General features: G+C 38.9%; 1 protein-coding gene across 1 annotated transcript in view; it reads left to right on the top strand.

Moving 5' to 3' along the window:
• Positions 1 to 18369, top strand: part of LOC126248840 (uncharacterized) — a 413487-nt gene that overhangs the window by 191524 nt on the left and 203594 nt on the right. The window contains exons 5-6 of the mRNA XM_049950258.1: positions 232 to 300; positions 10224 to 10340. Coding sequence (XP_049806215.1) covers positions 10337 to 10340 — 4 coding nt within the window. The 5' untranslated portion in view covers positions 232 to 300; positions 10224 to 10336. The remainder of the gene's footprint in view (positions 1 to 231; positions 301 to 10223; positions 10341 to 18369) is intronic.

Raw genomic sequence — 18369 nt, 5'->3', positions numbered from 1 at the left:
GAAATGGTGTGAAATCCATCTAAAATTTTGTCTGTGTTTTTGGAGCATAGTCAGTGAAATTTAACTGTTACAAAATTATTAATACTACAGAAATGAAACTACTTTTTGACTCTCGCATATTGATTTTGTCTTTAGGTTAAAATGGAAAAGAGATTGCTCAAATTGACATTTTTCTTGGTATATACGTTTTATTTATGGCATGAGCTAATATTTTGTATTTTTAATTTCCAGATGAAGAAAAGACTGTGACACAGTTGGGAGGTCCCAATCGCCGTAAAGATCCAAGGAAAGATAAACCTGGTAAATATTAAGAATTCCTTCTGTCGTATTAATGTAGGAGTAAAATTACGTATGAATGTATAACAGAAGTCTTTAACAAACAATGCAGACCCAGCTGGTGTGGCTGAGCGGTTCCTGGCGCTTCAGTCTAGAGCCGTGCAACCACTACGGTTGCAGGTTCGAATCCTGCCTCGGGCATGGATGTGTGTGATGTCCTTAGGTTAGTTAGGTTTATGTAGTTCTAAGTTCTAGGGGACTGATGACCTCTGATGTTAAGTCCCATAGAGCCATTTGAACCATTTTTGAAACAACGTAGATTTAAAATTATTGGCTTAGATAGCTCACACACATGAGCAAGTTTTATGGGAAGGGAGTACTATCATAGGAATGGAGACAGATGATTAAAGTAGCTGTAAACCGATGTTGTTTTACATGATATACACAAGGATATTTTATTTTTTTAAAAAAGGTAAACTATTTCATATTGAAAACTGTTATACCAAATGTCTCATAACTTCCCGTAGTGAATAAAAGTTTCCTTTTTGAAAATGAAAAGGATTAAAGGGACTTGGTGTTCTTTATTTCTGATGCTTTCAAATGAAACAGATCACCAAAATTTGGGTTACCACAATTTACACAGATTTGCTATCTTTGCCATGAATGAAATTTAACTCATTCAATTGTTTGTAGTTAAGAAAGATAACAACTTGTTGTATAGTTGCTCTGTGCATTGAACACACATAAACAGAGTGAAATGCCACAGTGGTAAGGCACAGCACTCATATTTCGGAGGAAAGTGGTTCAAGTGACCCAGATTCAGGTATTCAGGGATTTCCCTAAATCCCTTATGGTGAATGCCAGGATAAACACAATTTTCATCAGCATTACAGTATCACTTTCTGCCACATCATTTTTGCTTTTACCCTGCAACCCATGTTACCCTTTTATAGTAAAATATTGCTTGTGATGTCATCCTATCCATGCTATTAAAGTTAAAGATTTCATTTATTTTTTAAAAATAAGTTAAAAAAATTAATTACTAAATATTAATGTCTGAAATCTGTGATGATGCTTTGTGTGTTAAAATATTAGGTGAAATATTGACTTAGCAGTTTTTGCACCCAACTTATACAGTTAGCAGCTCCAACTATGAAACAAACTTTCAGTTGCAAAACATGCTATTGAGTGATACTTTAGGAATGGGAGAAGGATGGAATTTAATTGTTGCGAATATAAGTGGAATTCATTTCATCTCAAAGAGAATTCTGAAAATTCTACAAAGTTGGCATATAAAAATATGAAAGTGACATTATTTTATCAGGAAAAACTGACTTATTTAACATCAAAAAGAGAACAAAAAAGAATGGTAAAAAACTTACTGGCAGATTAAATCTTTGTGCCATACCGAGACTTGAACTCGGGACCTTTGCCTTTTGTGGGCAAGTGCTCTACCATCTGAGCTACCCAAGTGAGTGAAAATCTCATTCTGGAAACATCCTCCAGGCTGTGGCTAAGCCATGTCTCTGCAATATCCTTTCTGTAGTGTTGGCAGAAGAGCCAACACCGTGTTGCTAGAGGAGGCCGAAATGCACGCGTTCAAAGCTCACGCAGACTGGCGTGAGGTCTGGAACAATTAAAGGAGTTGAGTCTAATAAGAAAAGAACGTAGTTCTTGGAATACTTAACTTTAATCCATAATTGGTGTACATCGCTCTTGTTGATTCGTTAATAACAATCTTAATATAAACTGGTAATGGCGCCTTGCTAGGTCGTAGCAAATGACGTAGCTGAAGGCTATGCTAACTATCGTCTCGGCAAATGAGAGCGTATTTGTCAGTGAACCTTTCCTAGCAAAGTCGGCTGTACAGCTGGGGAGAGTGCTAGGAAGTCTCTCTAGACCTGCCGTGTGGCGGCGCTCGGTCTGCAATCACTGACAGTGGCGACACGTGGGTCCGACGTATACTAACGGACCGCAGCCAATTTAAAGGCTACCACCTAGCAAGTGTGGTGTCTGGCGGTGACACCACACTTTCTTCTAGGAGTGCTAGTTCTGCAATGTTTGCAGAAGAGCTTCTGTGGAGTTTGGAAGGTAGGAGACGAGGTACTGGCAGTATTGAAGCTGTGAGGATGGGTTGTGAGTCATGCTTGGGTGGCTCAGATGGTAGAGCACTTGCCAGCAAAAGGCAAAGTTCCTGAGTTCGAGTCTTGGTTCGGCACATACTTTTAATCTGCCAGGAAGTTTCACATCAGTGCACACTCCACTGTAGAGTGAAAATCTCATTCTGGAAGAATGTTTAACATTAGATTTTTTTAAAGAAATACACCATCGTACTTTTGACATTACAAGATATTGTAGAAAATCAAATAAGCTCCAAATTGTGCACCAGCAAAACATCAACAAAGTTTTAGAAAATGGAATAGATTGGCAGAAAGTTTCCTCTTATTTAAAACAACAACAACAAAATTATAAAAAATGAAAGTGGCTGAAAATTGCTTTTAAGTGACATCAACCTCAACACCATCCTTCAACTCAAAATCTCTTCTGGCTTCTTCCTCGTTTTGAGGATTGGCAGTGGCAGGAGTATCTCTAGGACTGCGTTCCTCGTTGTAGAACACCTCGATGCAGAATTTGAGTTTGTTGCCCATCGACCAGTCTTCACCAGAGTGGAGCTCCAAAAGCTTTTTGACGTCTCAGAGTTTGGCTTCTGAAAGTTCTATACCTGCTGTGATTGGTGTTGGGCTGTCTGCTTTGCTGAAATTTTTTCCCCTCTTCAAGATGACCTTCCCCCTCTCCAGTGTTAAAATCATTTTTGCTTTTTGTGAAAAAGATGTTTTTTGTATCTGGAAATGCCATTTAACAGTAACTTTCACTGAGATTTCCATGCATCCTTTTCAGTCTTGAATAAGACATTCATTTTGTTCTAGTTTTACTACTGTCACATTTCTCAATGTGCTGAATGTGTACAGACTGGTTTTCAATGACGCTCAGAGCTAAATGTGTACAGACTTGTTTTCTATGATGGTCAACTTGTCTTTCAATGTTACCAAAAACCTAGTCAGGTGGGATGAATAAGAGGTCCACTATTTGGGAACCACAGTTCCGTTCCTTCGCCATTTTTGAGAGTTTTGAGAAGAAACCAGTGAGCTAGCATGCTGATCTTCATCCTGTTTTTATTCTGCATCTGCAGAAAGCAACCAAAGTTTTTTCACTCCTTTGATGTTCAGGTGAGTCAGTCTGTGGTGAACCATCAATGCTATTTGGACTGATCCTCTGGCACATTCATATTCCAAACAAATATTTGGAAACACCAAGTCAGTGTTTTGGTGGGACTCGAATTAGCCCTAACACACTGTAAAGTTGTAAAGGTACATCTGACGGCAATAATAGACCACTTGATCTGGCACCTTTGGTAGTACTAGATTTATGGACAGTCATAACTGAGAGTTATTTCACCATTGTCATTTCATTTCAGCTTTGTATAGAACATGTCAGCTCTCATTTTATGGGTGTTGAGCTGGGTTTGCATACTATCCTTTTCAGCACTTCATTTTCCCATTTCAATAAGATTTTCCAGCAAGGAGCATGTTGAGCAGGTATCAAAATTTTTGGTGTCAAAGCAAATCTGTGCAAAAAATTCTCCCATAATAATTGTATTTGACAATGTTTTCAGTATTCTCTTCACAATGTGGTCCACATCTTTCTTATGCTCAATTTGCTACTTAAATAGACTCTTTGGGTGTTAGTTCCTCATGAGTACTTACTGTCTAAGGGGTTTAATTTCTTGATGTGATTTTTCACACACTGTTTTCTTGTATCACGCAATGTGGTTCTTGTGTCTCCTCCTCTCATATCAGTGGTAACAGCATATTGGTCTACAATTTTGTGGCATAACCTGGTAACCCTATCATTCTTAATTTGTAAAACTGACAAAAAAGCTGCTTTGCGAACAGCAACATTTTCAATATCCTTGTCACTTATTTTCAGTAAAGAAAAATGAGTGGTGATGGTTCATTTCCTTTTTTGTCCTCTCTGGATCTTCTTTTAGGGGATGTTTTAGACACATTTTGAGCTACGTAGTTGCTCTGACACTTTGGCTTCTTTTCTGGTGAAACATTTGGTGAATTTTCTGATGCCTTGTATGGTAAGTTCATTATATCTTAGTTTTCTGAAGGGATGTTTACAATCAGGAGTTTTTGGGACGGCCTTGGGCTTCTATTTGAAACGAAGTCCCATGCTTAAGTACATAGAAGCAGTAAACGGTGACAAGTGGGGCAGTGGAAAACCACATCACAGGTCTTGACAAGTAGGCAGAAGTCTGTACACACAGATAAAATGAAAGGGGCAGTAAGAAGGACAAGCTAAGTTAAAAAACCAGGTAGTGTGTATAAAAACGTGTGGTTAAACCACATGATGGGTAGAAAATTTCATTTTTTACTACCAAAATCCCCTCCACCAGTGGTTGCTAAAAATCCTTCCCAGTGGACAATTCGAGCAAAACTGAAACTGGGAGTAACCTGGCATCCGTGTAAGTGTAGTGTATAGCAAAACTATACATGACCGCACACACTCCTAGCCACTCCCTGCAAGGCCTGCTGAATTTAACACACATTTTCTTTAGTTTTGCTGTGCATTTCACTCTTACATTGTTGCCAGATAACTACCAGTTTGTTTTGCAGGAATGGTCCGCCACTGTGTAGAGGAGAGCACAGATCATACCCTGAATTTGTTGAGTTTTTGTCATAACAATTAGTGTCAATATAGTTTCCATTGCATGACATTGTTTTGATAATACTTTTCATATTCTCATCTTTCTGGTTTGGAAACATTTATCTTCCACTGATTAGGATGATTCTTCCTTTTCCAGGAAGGACTATGATTCTTCCTTTTCCAGGAAGGACTGTCACGCTCTATCTCATTCTGGTCATTTGCAACTACTATGAGGGTTTGACTTCTTGCAGAATTCTTGTTATTTCAGTTACTTGCACTGAGTGAGGTGTTACAGTGGTTAGCATGGTGGACTCGCATTCCGGACGACGACAGTTCAAATCCATGTCCAGCCATACAGATGTAGGTTTTTCTGTGATTTCTCTGAATCACTCCAGGCAAATGCTAGGATAGTCCGTTTCAAAATCCACAGCCAATTTCCTTCCCCCTACTTGACAGAACCCGAACTTGTGCTCTGTCTCTAAATGACCTCCACAATGATGGGATTTTAAATTCAGTCTTCCTTTCTCCTTCCTTAAATTACTCCCACTTTGTTCGTACCATAGTCTGCATCTAAACCGTCCAAAAAAAAGTCATTTTCTTCAAAACACTCATGCTAATATGTCAACAAACACCCTGCTGATCAGCTAAACTGTGATTATTGGCATATATTGCAACAATGCATCGACAGCGAGAGCTTCATTGTTGTGTACACGTTCGCTACAATGCAGCTAACCTAACTCTGAATAACAAAAATATCCCTTCAAATCATAACAAACTGAAAGGTAGCTTTGAATGTCTGATGTCAGTTGGCATGCTTTGTATCTGGACATGGCACACACCCATTTTCAATGAGTTATAACAGGTTTTGCACCCTGAAACCTGTTCCATAGTGTAGGCACTGAAAAAATCTATACGGCAGTGTGCCCAACTCAAAATCGATAAAAATGCATTTAGCGGCTTGTGCATTTGGACTACTCAATTCAGAAATTGACATGGAATACAAATAACTGAAAGAGTGAAATTAAATACTAATTTTAGCCAAGGCATTGAGTAGTCAATAGGCATATACACAAGACTGAAATCATTGCTAAATCTGGACAGTGCACTTCCTCAGAGCTACCGAACAAAAATCGCACCCAACATGGGATGAAGTAGCTACTGCTTCCTCTCTTACTCCCCCCTTACATGTGCATGTGCTGTCACACTCTCTCTCTCTCTCTCTCTCTCTCTCTCTCTCTCTCTCCATGCATTATGTTGTCCAAGTGCCATAGCCCAGCTGGAGTGAAATTTTGTGTTGGGTGGATGGGGGAGAGGAACAAGGGGGGAGGGGGGGGGAGAGCTAGAAAGGGCTGGATGGGAGTGGGAGGGAGGTGGGACACTGCACAGGAATGGGACATAAATATGGCACCAGTAAGCAATCCCTGGGATGGATTGGGGGAAGTTGCATGTGACACACTAAATGGTGGAGTGGGGGGCGGGGGGGGGGGGGGAGGAGTTGGAAGGATAGGAAAAGAAAGAGTGGGACAGTTGAGTGGACATTGAGGGTGTAAGTTTATGGAGTGGGTTGGGAGGCACAAGAGCAGAGATTGGGGAGAGTGTGGGTTATAGGCTTGCAGAAATTAAGGCATGGAAGCTTGCAGTAGCAAAATACGTATTTTGTAGGTACAATTCCCTTCTATGTGATTCAGAGATGTGATATGGGATCAGGGAATCATATGGCATAGAATAGTGAAGCAACTCTCAAGAAAGTGTGGATGATAAGTTTTGTCACATTTAGGTGAGGTAGAATGTGCCCATGATAGGACTGGAATAGAATGTGTGGGATGGATTCATAGGACAAGTGTTGCACGTAGTCTTCCACAGGGAAATGATTGCAGTGCCATGGGAATGACAGTAGGTGTGGCATAATGGTGGACAAAGATATGATATAGATTGGGTGTACAGTGGAATACAACTTTAGGAAGGGTGGCAAGGAGATTCGTCATATCATAATATGATGAAAGGTAGTCAAACCCCTAACCCTTTATGTACTTAAGTTTTTCCAGTCTGTAGTAATTATGTGGATATTCTTTTGCAGATGGTTTGTACATATGATTTTTAGAATTAGGGGCATGTGTGGATGTGGCACAAGAGATTTGTAAGCTCCCCCCCCCCCCCCCCCCCCCTCCAAATGCCATCATCTCTGAATTACATAGATATAATTTGTCCTTAGAAAACACAATTTAATTCCATAATGTCCATGAGACCTATGGCCACACCCACCTCTACCCCTGTCCTTGTCTCCTGCATCACTCCATTACTCTACACTAAATGTTCTCTCTGCAGTATCTCTTTTCCTCTTTTCAGTACCCCCTCCGCTACCTCCCTCCCCCCCCCCCCCCACCACCGCCACAAAAAAACCCTTTTTGCCCATCACTGTGTGCCACATGCATCTTCTATTGCCTTTGTCAAGGTGCATTTGCTGATGCCACATTCATATCCTATACCCTTTCTTAGCTCTCTCAGCCATCAGTCTCACTTACCTCCATCCCCGTCCCCTCCTTCCTTCTTGTTACCCCTTACCCACTCCTCTCACTCTACCCTACACAGCTCTTTGCCCCCTGACAGGCTGCATTGCCAGAACAGTGTAGCTGACCAGAAAAATGTAGTTTTTTGTGTTAGTTATGAGTGTTTAAGTCTTGCCAGAGAGATCTGATCTCAAATGATCCTCTCTCTCAAAAAATTCTTGTATTCATCTAGTGTATAGTTAATGTTCATAACAAGAAGAATATCTTCAAACATAAATCATTGAAGCCATTTGTTGTCCCATTTTATTTCATTGTGTGTCTTCAGATAGACAATTAGAATTCTACAGGTATTGTAAAATAATTTATGCTACTTTTTTTACTTTCTGTAACATGCTGAAGTTGAAATATCACTTATTTTTGCTGTACAAAAAATGAACACCATCCAGAACATGCCTTGAAGGCTCAATGGTACCAACCAGCTGCCATGTCATCCTCATCCCTTAGGCGTTACCAGATGCGGATACAGAGGGTGGATGTGGTCAGCACACTGCTCTACCGGCCGTTGTCAGTTTTTATGATCAGTGTTGCTACGTCTCAGTCAAGCAGTTCCTCAATTGGCCTCACAACAGCACTTGACATATGTGGACGGTGATCCATCCAAGTGCTAGCCAAGTGCGACAGTGCTTAACTGAGCTGATCTGATGGGAATTGGTGTTACGATTGCAGTAAGGAGGATGGTGGTTCAAATCTCCATCCTGCCATCTAGATTCAGATTTTCCATGATTTCTCTAAATCTTGTATCTCAAGTTCCTGATGGCTCCTTTGTAAGGGAAATAGCCAATTTCCTTCACCATCATTTCTCAATCCAAGATTGTTCTGTGTCTTCAATGACATCTTCATTGACAATGTGTTAGACACTAATATACCCTCTTTGCTTCTTTCCTTCGCTATATCTGTAGGTCTGGTTTGGTGCTAGTGATTGTGAAATGACAGATTCACAGCAAAATCTGTATTTTGTGAGTTGTGGCCAGCTGTTTGCAACAATAGTATTGGTCATTTGCAGTGGCCACACTCTTTATTGGATAACTGTAGTTCCCTGGATCCCTTGCGGTCCCGCCCATAGAGGAGCTAGGGCAGTGGCTAACGCCTTTATAGCGTGGTACTTTCTACCGTGGATCCGAGGACCTTCCTCAGGGCGGGTGAGTTACAGGAACTCCGTGAGTAGCCCGGAAAGCGAGGCCCCATTTCTGACCTACCAGTACAAAATTTTACCTCTTGTAGCTTAATTAAAGTATAAGAGTTACAGTGTAATAAAGTAGCACATAATAGAGTACTGTAAAGTGTACCATATTATGTACAAGAGAATTAAAAACACATCATGATGGAATGTTTGCTGTTTTACTTGATACCATAATTGTTCTGATCAACAGAAATGTGGCAAATTCATTATCTTTTGTCTGTCAACTCACTTTGAGTCCTCCTCCTTGCATCTTCTGATACAGTGTGAGTAGCTCCATTTTCTATTCACTGTGGGTAGAAATGAACCGTTTGCCATCTCTTCACAGATTAAATAAGTTTTCAATTTGAGCAGCCATTTGTGACCCACTTCATGAATGTCTTTACAAATGTGTTCATTGCTTCAGTGACAATTTCCTCTGTTTGACTGTTCCTCTGATTCAAGTGCATGTGACTAAATTGTGTCTAACTGAATTTACTGGACCACTAGTAGTGAAAGGTGATGACTCGTTTATGTACTGTCGTCATAGACTTCTGTAATAAGACTTAAGTTCAGTGCACAGAATCTTCTTTCCTACATGAGAAGGATCAATTTTCTACTGTCTAAATTGTGTTCACCTTTTCATTTCAGTCTCTGTTATTTACTTAATTTTCCCAAAAGTAATTTAGATGCAATTATTTACCTACACCACCCATCCAAAAAGTTCCCAGGCTGATTTTATTTGTGGCGTATAAATGACATTAGCAAAGTAACCGTGCTGGCAGTGTGAATTAATTACTGTTCAACAGCAGATATGTATTTGATCAGTCAGTAGTGATCAGGCTATGTTAAGTAGTGGATGCGTGGCTGTAATAGGACAGCAATGTTGCATTGAAAATCACATTGGAGCAACTTCATTAAATCAAGTGTTACAGACACTTTTGATACATTTTTATGAAGAGAGAAGTGTGTGTATAGTTCATTTCACACACAACTTGACTCCTGAAGAAAAATTGTGTGTGGATGCCTGCCACAACTTGTTTGGAATGTGAAATGTGGACAGTTATTTTCAGAAAAAAGTTGTCACAAGTGGCAAGTCTTGGTGTTATCACTACAAACCTACCATATAATGAGAATGTGCAGAAAGTCACATTTAGAGTCAACACTTTGATGATATAACTGACGTTCAGGCCGGTGTGACATGCAGTTTGAACATCATCCCACAGAAGCAGGTTTCTGATAGTTTTGCCTGGATGTATGAATGTTCTGTGTGTTGCACCCAACCAGTGGGAGACTTTGTAGAACAATTGAAGCATTAAAACCACTATATTAAGTTTTCAATTTTTGTTTTTTAATCCAGTCTTGAAAATAAAGTATAATGTGGGCTACAAATGAGTAAAATGTACATTGTAGTTATTTTTTTAAATATTTGTATTATAGATTATATGCTTTTGTATTTTTATATTTTGTCTTAAGGTTCCAGATCTTTAATAAAATGTTTCATTACTTTGCAGTTACTGTAGAGAGGGGTTGGTCTTCCCCTAACACACAGCATGTTACTGCCCCTAGCACCCAGCACATTAATGTTCAGCACACTGGATCACATTCAAAGTCAAGACGAGGCAAGATGGGTATGTTCATTAAAGAGATTTTTCAAAATTTTTAAAGAGATTTTTCAAAATTTTTTTGTTCATCACAAACAACTATTGATTGACTGATATTTGTGAATTGTGGTTTATTTTTCTCGTTATGTACATAATCTAAATAGTTTGATTCAGTTGCAGAACACACTTCAAAACTGCAGTAAAATTTCACCGTGAATACAGAACAGCTGATGTTAACAAACTGCATAATAATAATAATAAAATTTTTGTTATACATATGGGAAAAGCTAGCACTTAACTACCCCTTGCTCAAATTATCATTTCATTCTCTATGAATTCTACTGAACAGTAGCATTTCTCCCACAGAATCTGCTGTAGCCTTGTTTTTAAAATTTCTGGCTTCATATTAAATATGTTTTTGCCTATTAACTTGGTATATTTTGTCATCCCTATATACTGTGGAGTCTGTGCATATACTTTCAACTGGGTGTGGGAAGCATAAAATTATTTTTATTTCTCATGTTATATTTGTGGTTAAAATGATTGTCCAAAAATAATTTTTGTTTGCTGTGTAGGAAGATCATAATTTCATAAATGTATAGGGAGGGAACAGTTAAAATTTGTAGTTTCCAAAATAATGGGTAACCCAGTGCATTGATCTTACTCCTTGTGTCCTTCATTATTGTTGCTGCTTTGTAATGCACGGAGAAATTATCTGTAATACTCAGTATTGTGATTTAATTTTTTCATTGCAAAACTGTATTCATGTGTGTTGAGTTTATTGAAACCGCATAGCTCAAATTTTTGGTCATTTTCAAAGATACAGAACTTTCTATGATGAAACCTGTCTGGAGTTTCTTAATGTTTAAATAATTCTAGTTACAGGCTAAATGTAATGTTGCTCAGTATAAAATAATAATAAAAAATTAACAACACTGAGCCTTTATTCCACGAAATTGCAGAGTTTTAGCATTAGGTACACTATGTGGCCACATCGTACAGTGTGCAGTGGCATCAGCATCCAGTCATGCACAGTGCAGAAAGAAAGGCAATTTTGTAGTGTGCATTGTTTTTCCTGATAGAATGGCATATACAAATTGTCAGTACCTTATTTGGCAGTTTATTTACGTTATCTCAAAGATCCTCGAATTCTTCCACCCACTTCACAGTAAATTCTTCTGATATGTGGCATTCTTGGTGAGTGTTAAATACCAGTTTCAGCTAAACTGTAATTTTTACAATCACTACAGAAGGCAAAAATAATTTCTTTATACAGGGTGTAAATGCCCCAGGACAACTGGGAAATCTTGTTTCTTTTATGACATAATGTAAGATCTCTTAATGTTATATACCTATGAACATACATAAATGTTTACTTGGAGATGAATAAGCAGGCAAATTTGGTCAATAGTATTGAATAAAATATTTTGTTTCAAATATATTGGCAGCTTTAGCAGGATTTTACATATCCTAAGAAGAACAATGTTCTTCAATCACAAGATATGTTTCAACACTGTCTGCTACCTCCTCTAGGCTTGACGCTGTTTCTTAATTTGTGTTGTTTACATTTTAAATGTACAGAATGCCTTTCTTTGGTAAATTATAGACTGGCAGCGCACCGTGTTTTATCATTTGTAACTCCCCCCCCCCCCCCCCCCCCCATGGCTTTATATTTAAACCTTCAGTAAAATATAAACTACCAATTATACACTTTCTTAGCTTCACAAAGAACCATGTTAATTTTTATACAGTCTGAAAAAGTCATGCAAAGCTTATTGTTCTTAGTTCTGGTGTATACAAACAGTTGCGTGGTCTCTCTCTCTCAAGAAATTTGGTGTACCATCCTACTAGCTTTCTGCAGTGCTGTGGAAGTGTAAACCTGATTGGAATTGAAAATGCTACATAACAGTGTTGTGCAGTACAAATAAAGAAAAGGTATGTTAAAACCACCACATAACAAAATGTTGGGTTCTTTGAATTGCAGAGTCCAGTATTGAAATGAATATTATGTCAAGGACTGCTTTCCTATTTTGCATTAATCATCTGGATAGGATATGATAAAACAGTTGCCCTAAGTACAAAAACTCCATATGTCCCCTTGCTTCAGTGCTGCACATGAGCATATGATGCCCCACTACAGATGAAATTCCAAACAGAAATGCGACAAAACGCATATAAGCAAAGTAAACACCAAGCATGGGCTTCATTCAACATTGTAGTAAGATCTGTTTTCTGGTGCTCTTTGGCAATAACTCAAATGAACCATTTCTAACAGATTGCAGAAAAATATTGCAAATGGCTGTGAGAGAAACATTACTTTCAAAGTAAATTTCCTCTTACACAAGATGAATTATGTCAAGTGTGAGAATGCATGATGAATTTCTTAAATTACTGAGTGTTTGACTCACATTCAAAACTTAACACTTAGAAAAATTTAAGGCCAAGAAGACCAGACATAATGTCATTATTTAAAATATTATTGGCACATTTGTGTTTAAAATATCTTAAAGAGTAACACACGAAAAAAAGACCAATATTATATATGATATATATGTATTAATTTAAACCATTAACTTTTCCTGTTTGTGTGTTCACACTACGTAACAGTGATATTGCTGTTGGCTGACTACATCACATGTCTTATGCTCCGAATACCTGCTGTCATTGGCTGGTGAGATCACGTGTCATGAGCTATGACTGGCTGACAAAAGCACATCACAATCTTGATTTCAATGCTTTGGAAACTAACATGCTGTGTTTGGTAGAATTGGTATTTATACTCTTGTAATATGAAAATGTGCAGCATACGTGTTGCCACACATCAAAGATCTTTCCAAAACATGATGTTTTGTTGCTGGGTTTCATTTCCTAAGGTTCTGGGAAGTTCTGTGCCAGTGTATAAAAACTTCACCATCCAAAGAAATAATAAGTTTTACAGTTCAGAGGGAAGTAAACTGTCACTTAACATGGAAAAAGTGTATTTTCACCTTCACCCAAGGAAATGTATATTTTTAACGAGGAAATCCTGGAAAAAATCTGGATTTTTTTTCTTGTCTGTGTATACACCCGGTATAGATATTGTATTCCTGTTTAATATTCAAAATATGCTTCTATATTTTGGTGCAAATGTCTGTAACAAGTTGCCTTCAGACACAAAGACAAGAAATTGGGAGTTCCAGAAAATGGAAATAAGAGAAAAACAAACCCATGTTAGCTACTCTGATAAACTATGCCACTATGTAATCAGAGAGTCAAAAAGCCATGTGTAGTGCGATCAGTAGCATTGCTTGGTGTATACAGACATCCATTATTACTTCCTATAGATAACTGCTTTCCCTGCTCATGAAGTTTTATCATTTGCTGGTACACACATTGCGAGTGTGACATTCGCTTTCTCCTTTGTGTTTTTGCTGCATGGGCTTTCAAAATTGTTGAGGCTTTGATTGCCACTTTTTGCCGTATTGCTAGTTGGCTTCTGTTTAGAGATCTTTGGCCAGCATTTAACAATTTTGCTGATGTTTCACCAGTACAAGTGCCTGGTGTTGCCGAAAGTTCACCCTCCATTGCCATGGGTGGACTGACATTAAGACTATGGCCACACATCAAATGTGTCTGAGGACCTTCCCCTTATCATTATGAACAATGTTCATTCACCATAGTGTCTGAATCTAGGTAAACAGATCCTGGATTCCTGTCATGCAGAAAAAGCCCCTTTCAGGTAGGAAAGGAAGAAGCTTGATGGTAATGAAAACACCCAGACTTTTGCAAAACAGGTACATACAATCTCTAGCTGAGGGCTTGACTCCTGTTTTCCACCAGTGCTGTAGGGTGAAGCCTTGACAATACCAGCCACTTGTGCTGATGAAATGTGAGGAAGATCCTTAAACAGCTGTTAGCAATGTCAGGGAACAAAATAAAAACAATATGGGATATAGGGAAAGAGGAGAGTGGTAGAACCAAAAAGGAACAGGAGCAAATAGCATTAAGGGTAGATGACACATTAGTAACCGATGGGCATAGTGTGGCAAATCTATTTAACAAGTACTTTATATCCATTACTGATAGAATAGGATTGTCAGGATGAGTAAATAATGCTCTTGAATATCTGAAACTAGCCTTTACAAATAGCTTCACTTCACCAAAAGAAATAACTTCCATAATAAAATCTTTAAAAACAAAGCATTCTAGTGGTTATGATGAAATATCAACAAAGTTAATTAAGGCATGTTCTTGTGAGTTTAGTACAGTTCCAAGTTACTTGTGTAACCAGTCAATTATAACTGGGACATTTCCTGACTGGCTAAAATATGCACATGTTAAGCCTCTAATCAAGAAAAGGGATACGGAGATACCATCAAACTACAGACCGATTTCACTTTTGCCAGCATTTTCAAAAATTTTAGAAAAAGTAATGTACAGGCAGCTTCTCAACCATCTGACCACAAATAACATATTATCAAGAACACCTACTGTGAAAACGTACTTAATTCATTAAATAACAAATTACAAACAGCAGGTATTTTCTGTGATTTGTCAAAGGCATTTGATTGTGTGAGTCACAACATCCTTTTAAATAAATTAGAATTCTGTGGTGTTACGGGCAGTGCTGCAAAATGGTTAAAGTCATACCTCGCTAACAGGAAACAAAGGGTGTCAGTGCAAGGGACTAGAGAATTAAGTCATCATCAGAACGGGAAGAAATTACATGTGGTGTCCCACAAGGATCCATCTTAGGACCATTGCTTTTTGTTGTGTACATTAATGACCTCTCATCAGTTACACTGCCAGAAGCAGAGTTCGTTTTTTTTTTTTTGCAGATGACACAAGTATTGCAATAAATAGTATGTCAAGTGTTATTCTAGAAAGATCTGCTAATGATATTTTCACGGATATTAATAAATGGTTTAAAGCCAACTCACTGACATTAAATTTAAAAAAAGACTCACTGTATGCAATTCAGAACCTGTAAGAGGTTTCCACCCAGCATACGCATAAAGTATGAAGAAGAGCAGATAGAAGAGGTTGACTGTCTTAAGGCCGGTTCCCACTAGAGCGCGGCAGCACGGTGTGCGGCAGCGGCAAGCGTTTTCCGCATTGCTGCGGCAGCTCGTGGAATTGGCGTTCCGATCTGGAAGCGGCAGACGCTAGCGGTAGCCAATGACGGACAGCCACTGGGGTACGGGGCGGGACCCACTGAAACGCGCGGTGCGTTTGATTAACTATATCTTACACCTACATGAAGGAAAGACGAAGTTGGGTGAAGACATTCCAATTTTTCATTTTCTGTACAATGTACTCTTTCACATATTTCGTTATTCATGTTTTCTCATTTCACCATAAACAGATTTCATGAGTACCGTTCACAATTGTTCACTATCTCCTAACACATTGAAACAATGTACGACAAAAGAGATTATTCAGATAGTTAAGCGAGACAAAAATTTAAAATGTGATACGGTAGCAGGTACACGAAAACAGTAAGAACACAAAGGCTAGGTCGAAGGGATGAAAGTGGAAGCCACCCGATAGAATTTCCCACAGAGCATAATGTAATCATCGCCAGCACCTTGCTTAAGAATCACAAAATAATAATATATATTTGGAACAGTTTTCGAAACCAGATTTTAAATTGTAAGGCATTTTCTGGTGCAGACGCAAACCTGACTGAAGACTGTCAATAGCAAGAAAAGCGTTCTGAAAAAGAAAATTTGTTCACACTGAATATAAATTCTAATGGTTGGATACTATTTTACAAAGGTATTTGTGTGGAGTGCAGCCTTGTATGTAAGTGAAACGTGGACGATGAACAGTTCTGTCAAGAAGACAATGGACGCTTTCAAAACGTGGTGAGGAATAAGAATGCTGAAGATTAGATATGAGGATCGCGTGACTAAAGAAGAGGTACGGAATTAAATAGAGGAGGAAGAGGAAATTACGGCACAACTTTGACAACAATAGGGGTTACTTGACAGGACGTATTATGGGGCGTCAAAGAGTGAGGACAAAGGGGTTGGGTGATAGTATTCTGATAACAATTTGTTGAAATACTATTCTACTATTTTATCTATTAATGTAAGCAGTGAATTACTCTTCCATGCATTCCTCCACAAAATATTTAAACCAAAACTGAAATCAGCTGAACACCAAATCTTTCAACCACTGTCTGACAACTACTGGATTCACTTTCAACTTTCTATAACTATCACTGGCTAGCCACACACACATACAGATATAAGGAGAACAAAAATAAACAAACATTAGTTTTCAGCATATAATTCTGCGGTTTGGCAACATGTACATAAACAAACCAGACAGGAAGGGACATGAGGTGAACACACTGCAGTTACCACTTCAAATCAGAGTTTTCGGTAAAACGTCTACTGCTAGTGACTGAAGAAAAAAGAGCGAACATGAAAATGTGCTTATGTTCCATAATCTAAGTTTTAGTTCAACCTCCAGCATGTGACCAGGTGAGGGGAAACGTATATGTCCACCAAAAACTCGATTCACTGTAAGTAATCAGTCATTCACGTAAAAAAAGGTGTGAACTGTTTTATAATCTGCAAGTATCACATATCAAAACAAAACTGAATCATTCTAGATTCCACCGAAGATGCCTTAAAGTAAAAGGCGAAACGCGTCTTGAATCAGTAAAGTACACGGGCTAAAGATAAAAAAGTTTGTTACCAAAGGAAATAATCAATAGCTCTAGATATTTAGTAAATTACATCTTATGACATACCAGCATATTAGTTTCGGTTTAACTTCTCATTCCACATGCTATTAAATGCTGTTTAAAAAAAATTCATCTATCCCTTCTGAAAAACTGTAGTTACTTTCATATCTCGGTAGATAAACAGATTTAGGATATTTATCATGCGACGAAATACATGACTTTTCACAAGTTATCGGTTCCAAAAAAACACGTTTCGATTTCTTGAACCGTTTACGAAATTTGCGGTTGATACAACCACATGGTTTACAACGAGCAGGACGAAGTACCGGTCGCGTCGCGAGCAACCCGCGCGCGGTCACGGCACAGCCCGTCCGCCGACATATCATTCAATATCTCGAGAGCAGTGATAGCTATCGATCTGCTCTCAGATTTAAAAACAATTTCGATATGTTGACTAAATTTCATACGCAATAATGTATTACCTAAAAGAACTGTACGCAAAGTCCACGCAATGCGTTTTTATCTCTGCACACTCATTAAAATTTCGTGTAAAGGTTTACGTAAATGCGATAAAGCAAGTAACCACCACGAATAACGAAAAGAAATTCGGTCCTTTATCGAGAGAAGATATCGGGCTGTAACATGCCCACGAATGAAATTTTTCTACCGAGTAGGTTTCTTGGAATCGGATGATAAGTATTTCATAGCTGCCGCCGCGTCCGCGCCAGCGGTTTGGCGAAAGTTCGTGTGGACCGGGTTTCCGTACCTGACGTCACGCTCAGCGCGTTCTGTGATTGGCGGTGCGGACCTTGAGCGCGTCACGCGGCAGCGGAAGCGGTTCGACATGGGCAAACCGCGACGCAGAGCCCGCCGCGCCGTGCCGCTGACTCCGTTTCCATGGCAACCACACCGCTGACGCGCGGTTTTGACGCGCGGCAGCCCTAGTGGGAAAAGGCCTTGACGTCAGGTACGGAACCCCAGCCACACGAACTTTCGCCGAACCGCTGGCGCGGACGCGGCGGCAGCTATGAAATACTTATCATCCGATTCCAAGAAAACTATTCGGCAGAAAAATTTCATTCTTGGGCATGTTACAGCCCGATATCTTCTCTCGATAAAGGACCGAATTTCTTTTCGTTATTCGTCGTGGTTACTTCTTGTATCGCATTTACATAAACCTTTACGCATAATTTTAATGAGTGTGCAGAGGTAAAAACGCATTGCGAGGACTTTGCGTACAGTTCATTTTAGGTAATACATTATTGCGTATGAAATTTAGTCAACATATCGAAATTGTTTTTAAAGCTGAGAGCAGATGGATAGCTATCACCGTTCTCGAGATATTGAATGATAAGTCGGCGGACAGGCTGTGCCGTGACC

The sequence above is a fragment of the Schistocerca nitens genome, chromosome 3, assembly GCF_023898315.1.
Source record: "Schistocerca nitens isolate TAMUIC-IGC-003100 chromosome 3, iqSchNite1.1, whole genome shotgun sequence".
Taxonomy (NCBI): domain Eukaryota; kingdom Metazoa; phylum Arthropoda; class Insecta; order Orthoptera; family Acrididae; genus Schistocerca; species Schistocerca nitens.
Note: the sequence above shows the minus strand (reverse complement) of the source record. Positions and strands in the feature narration are given on the sequence as shown.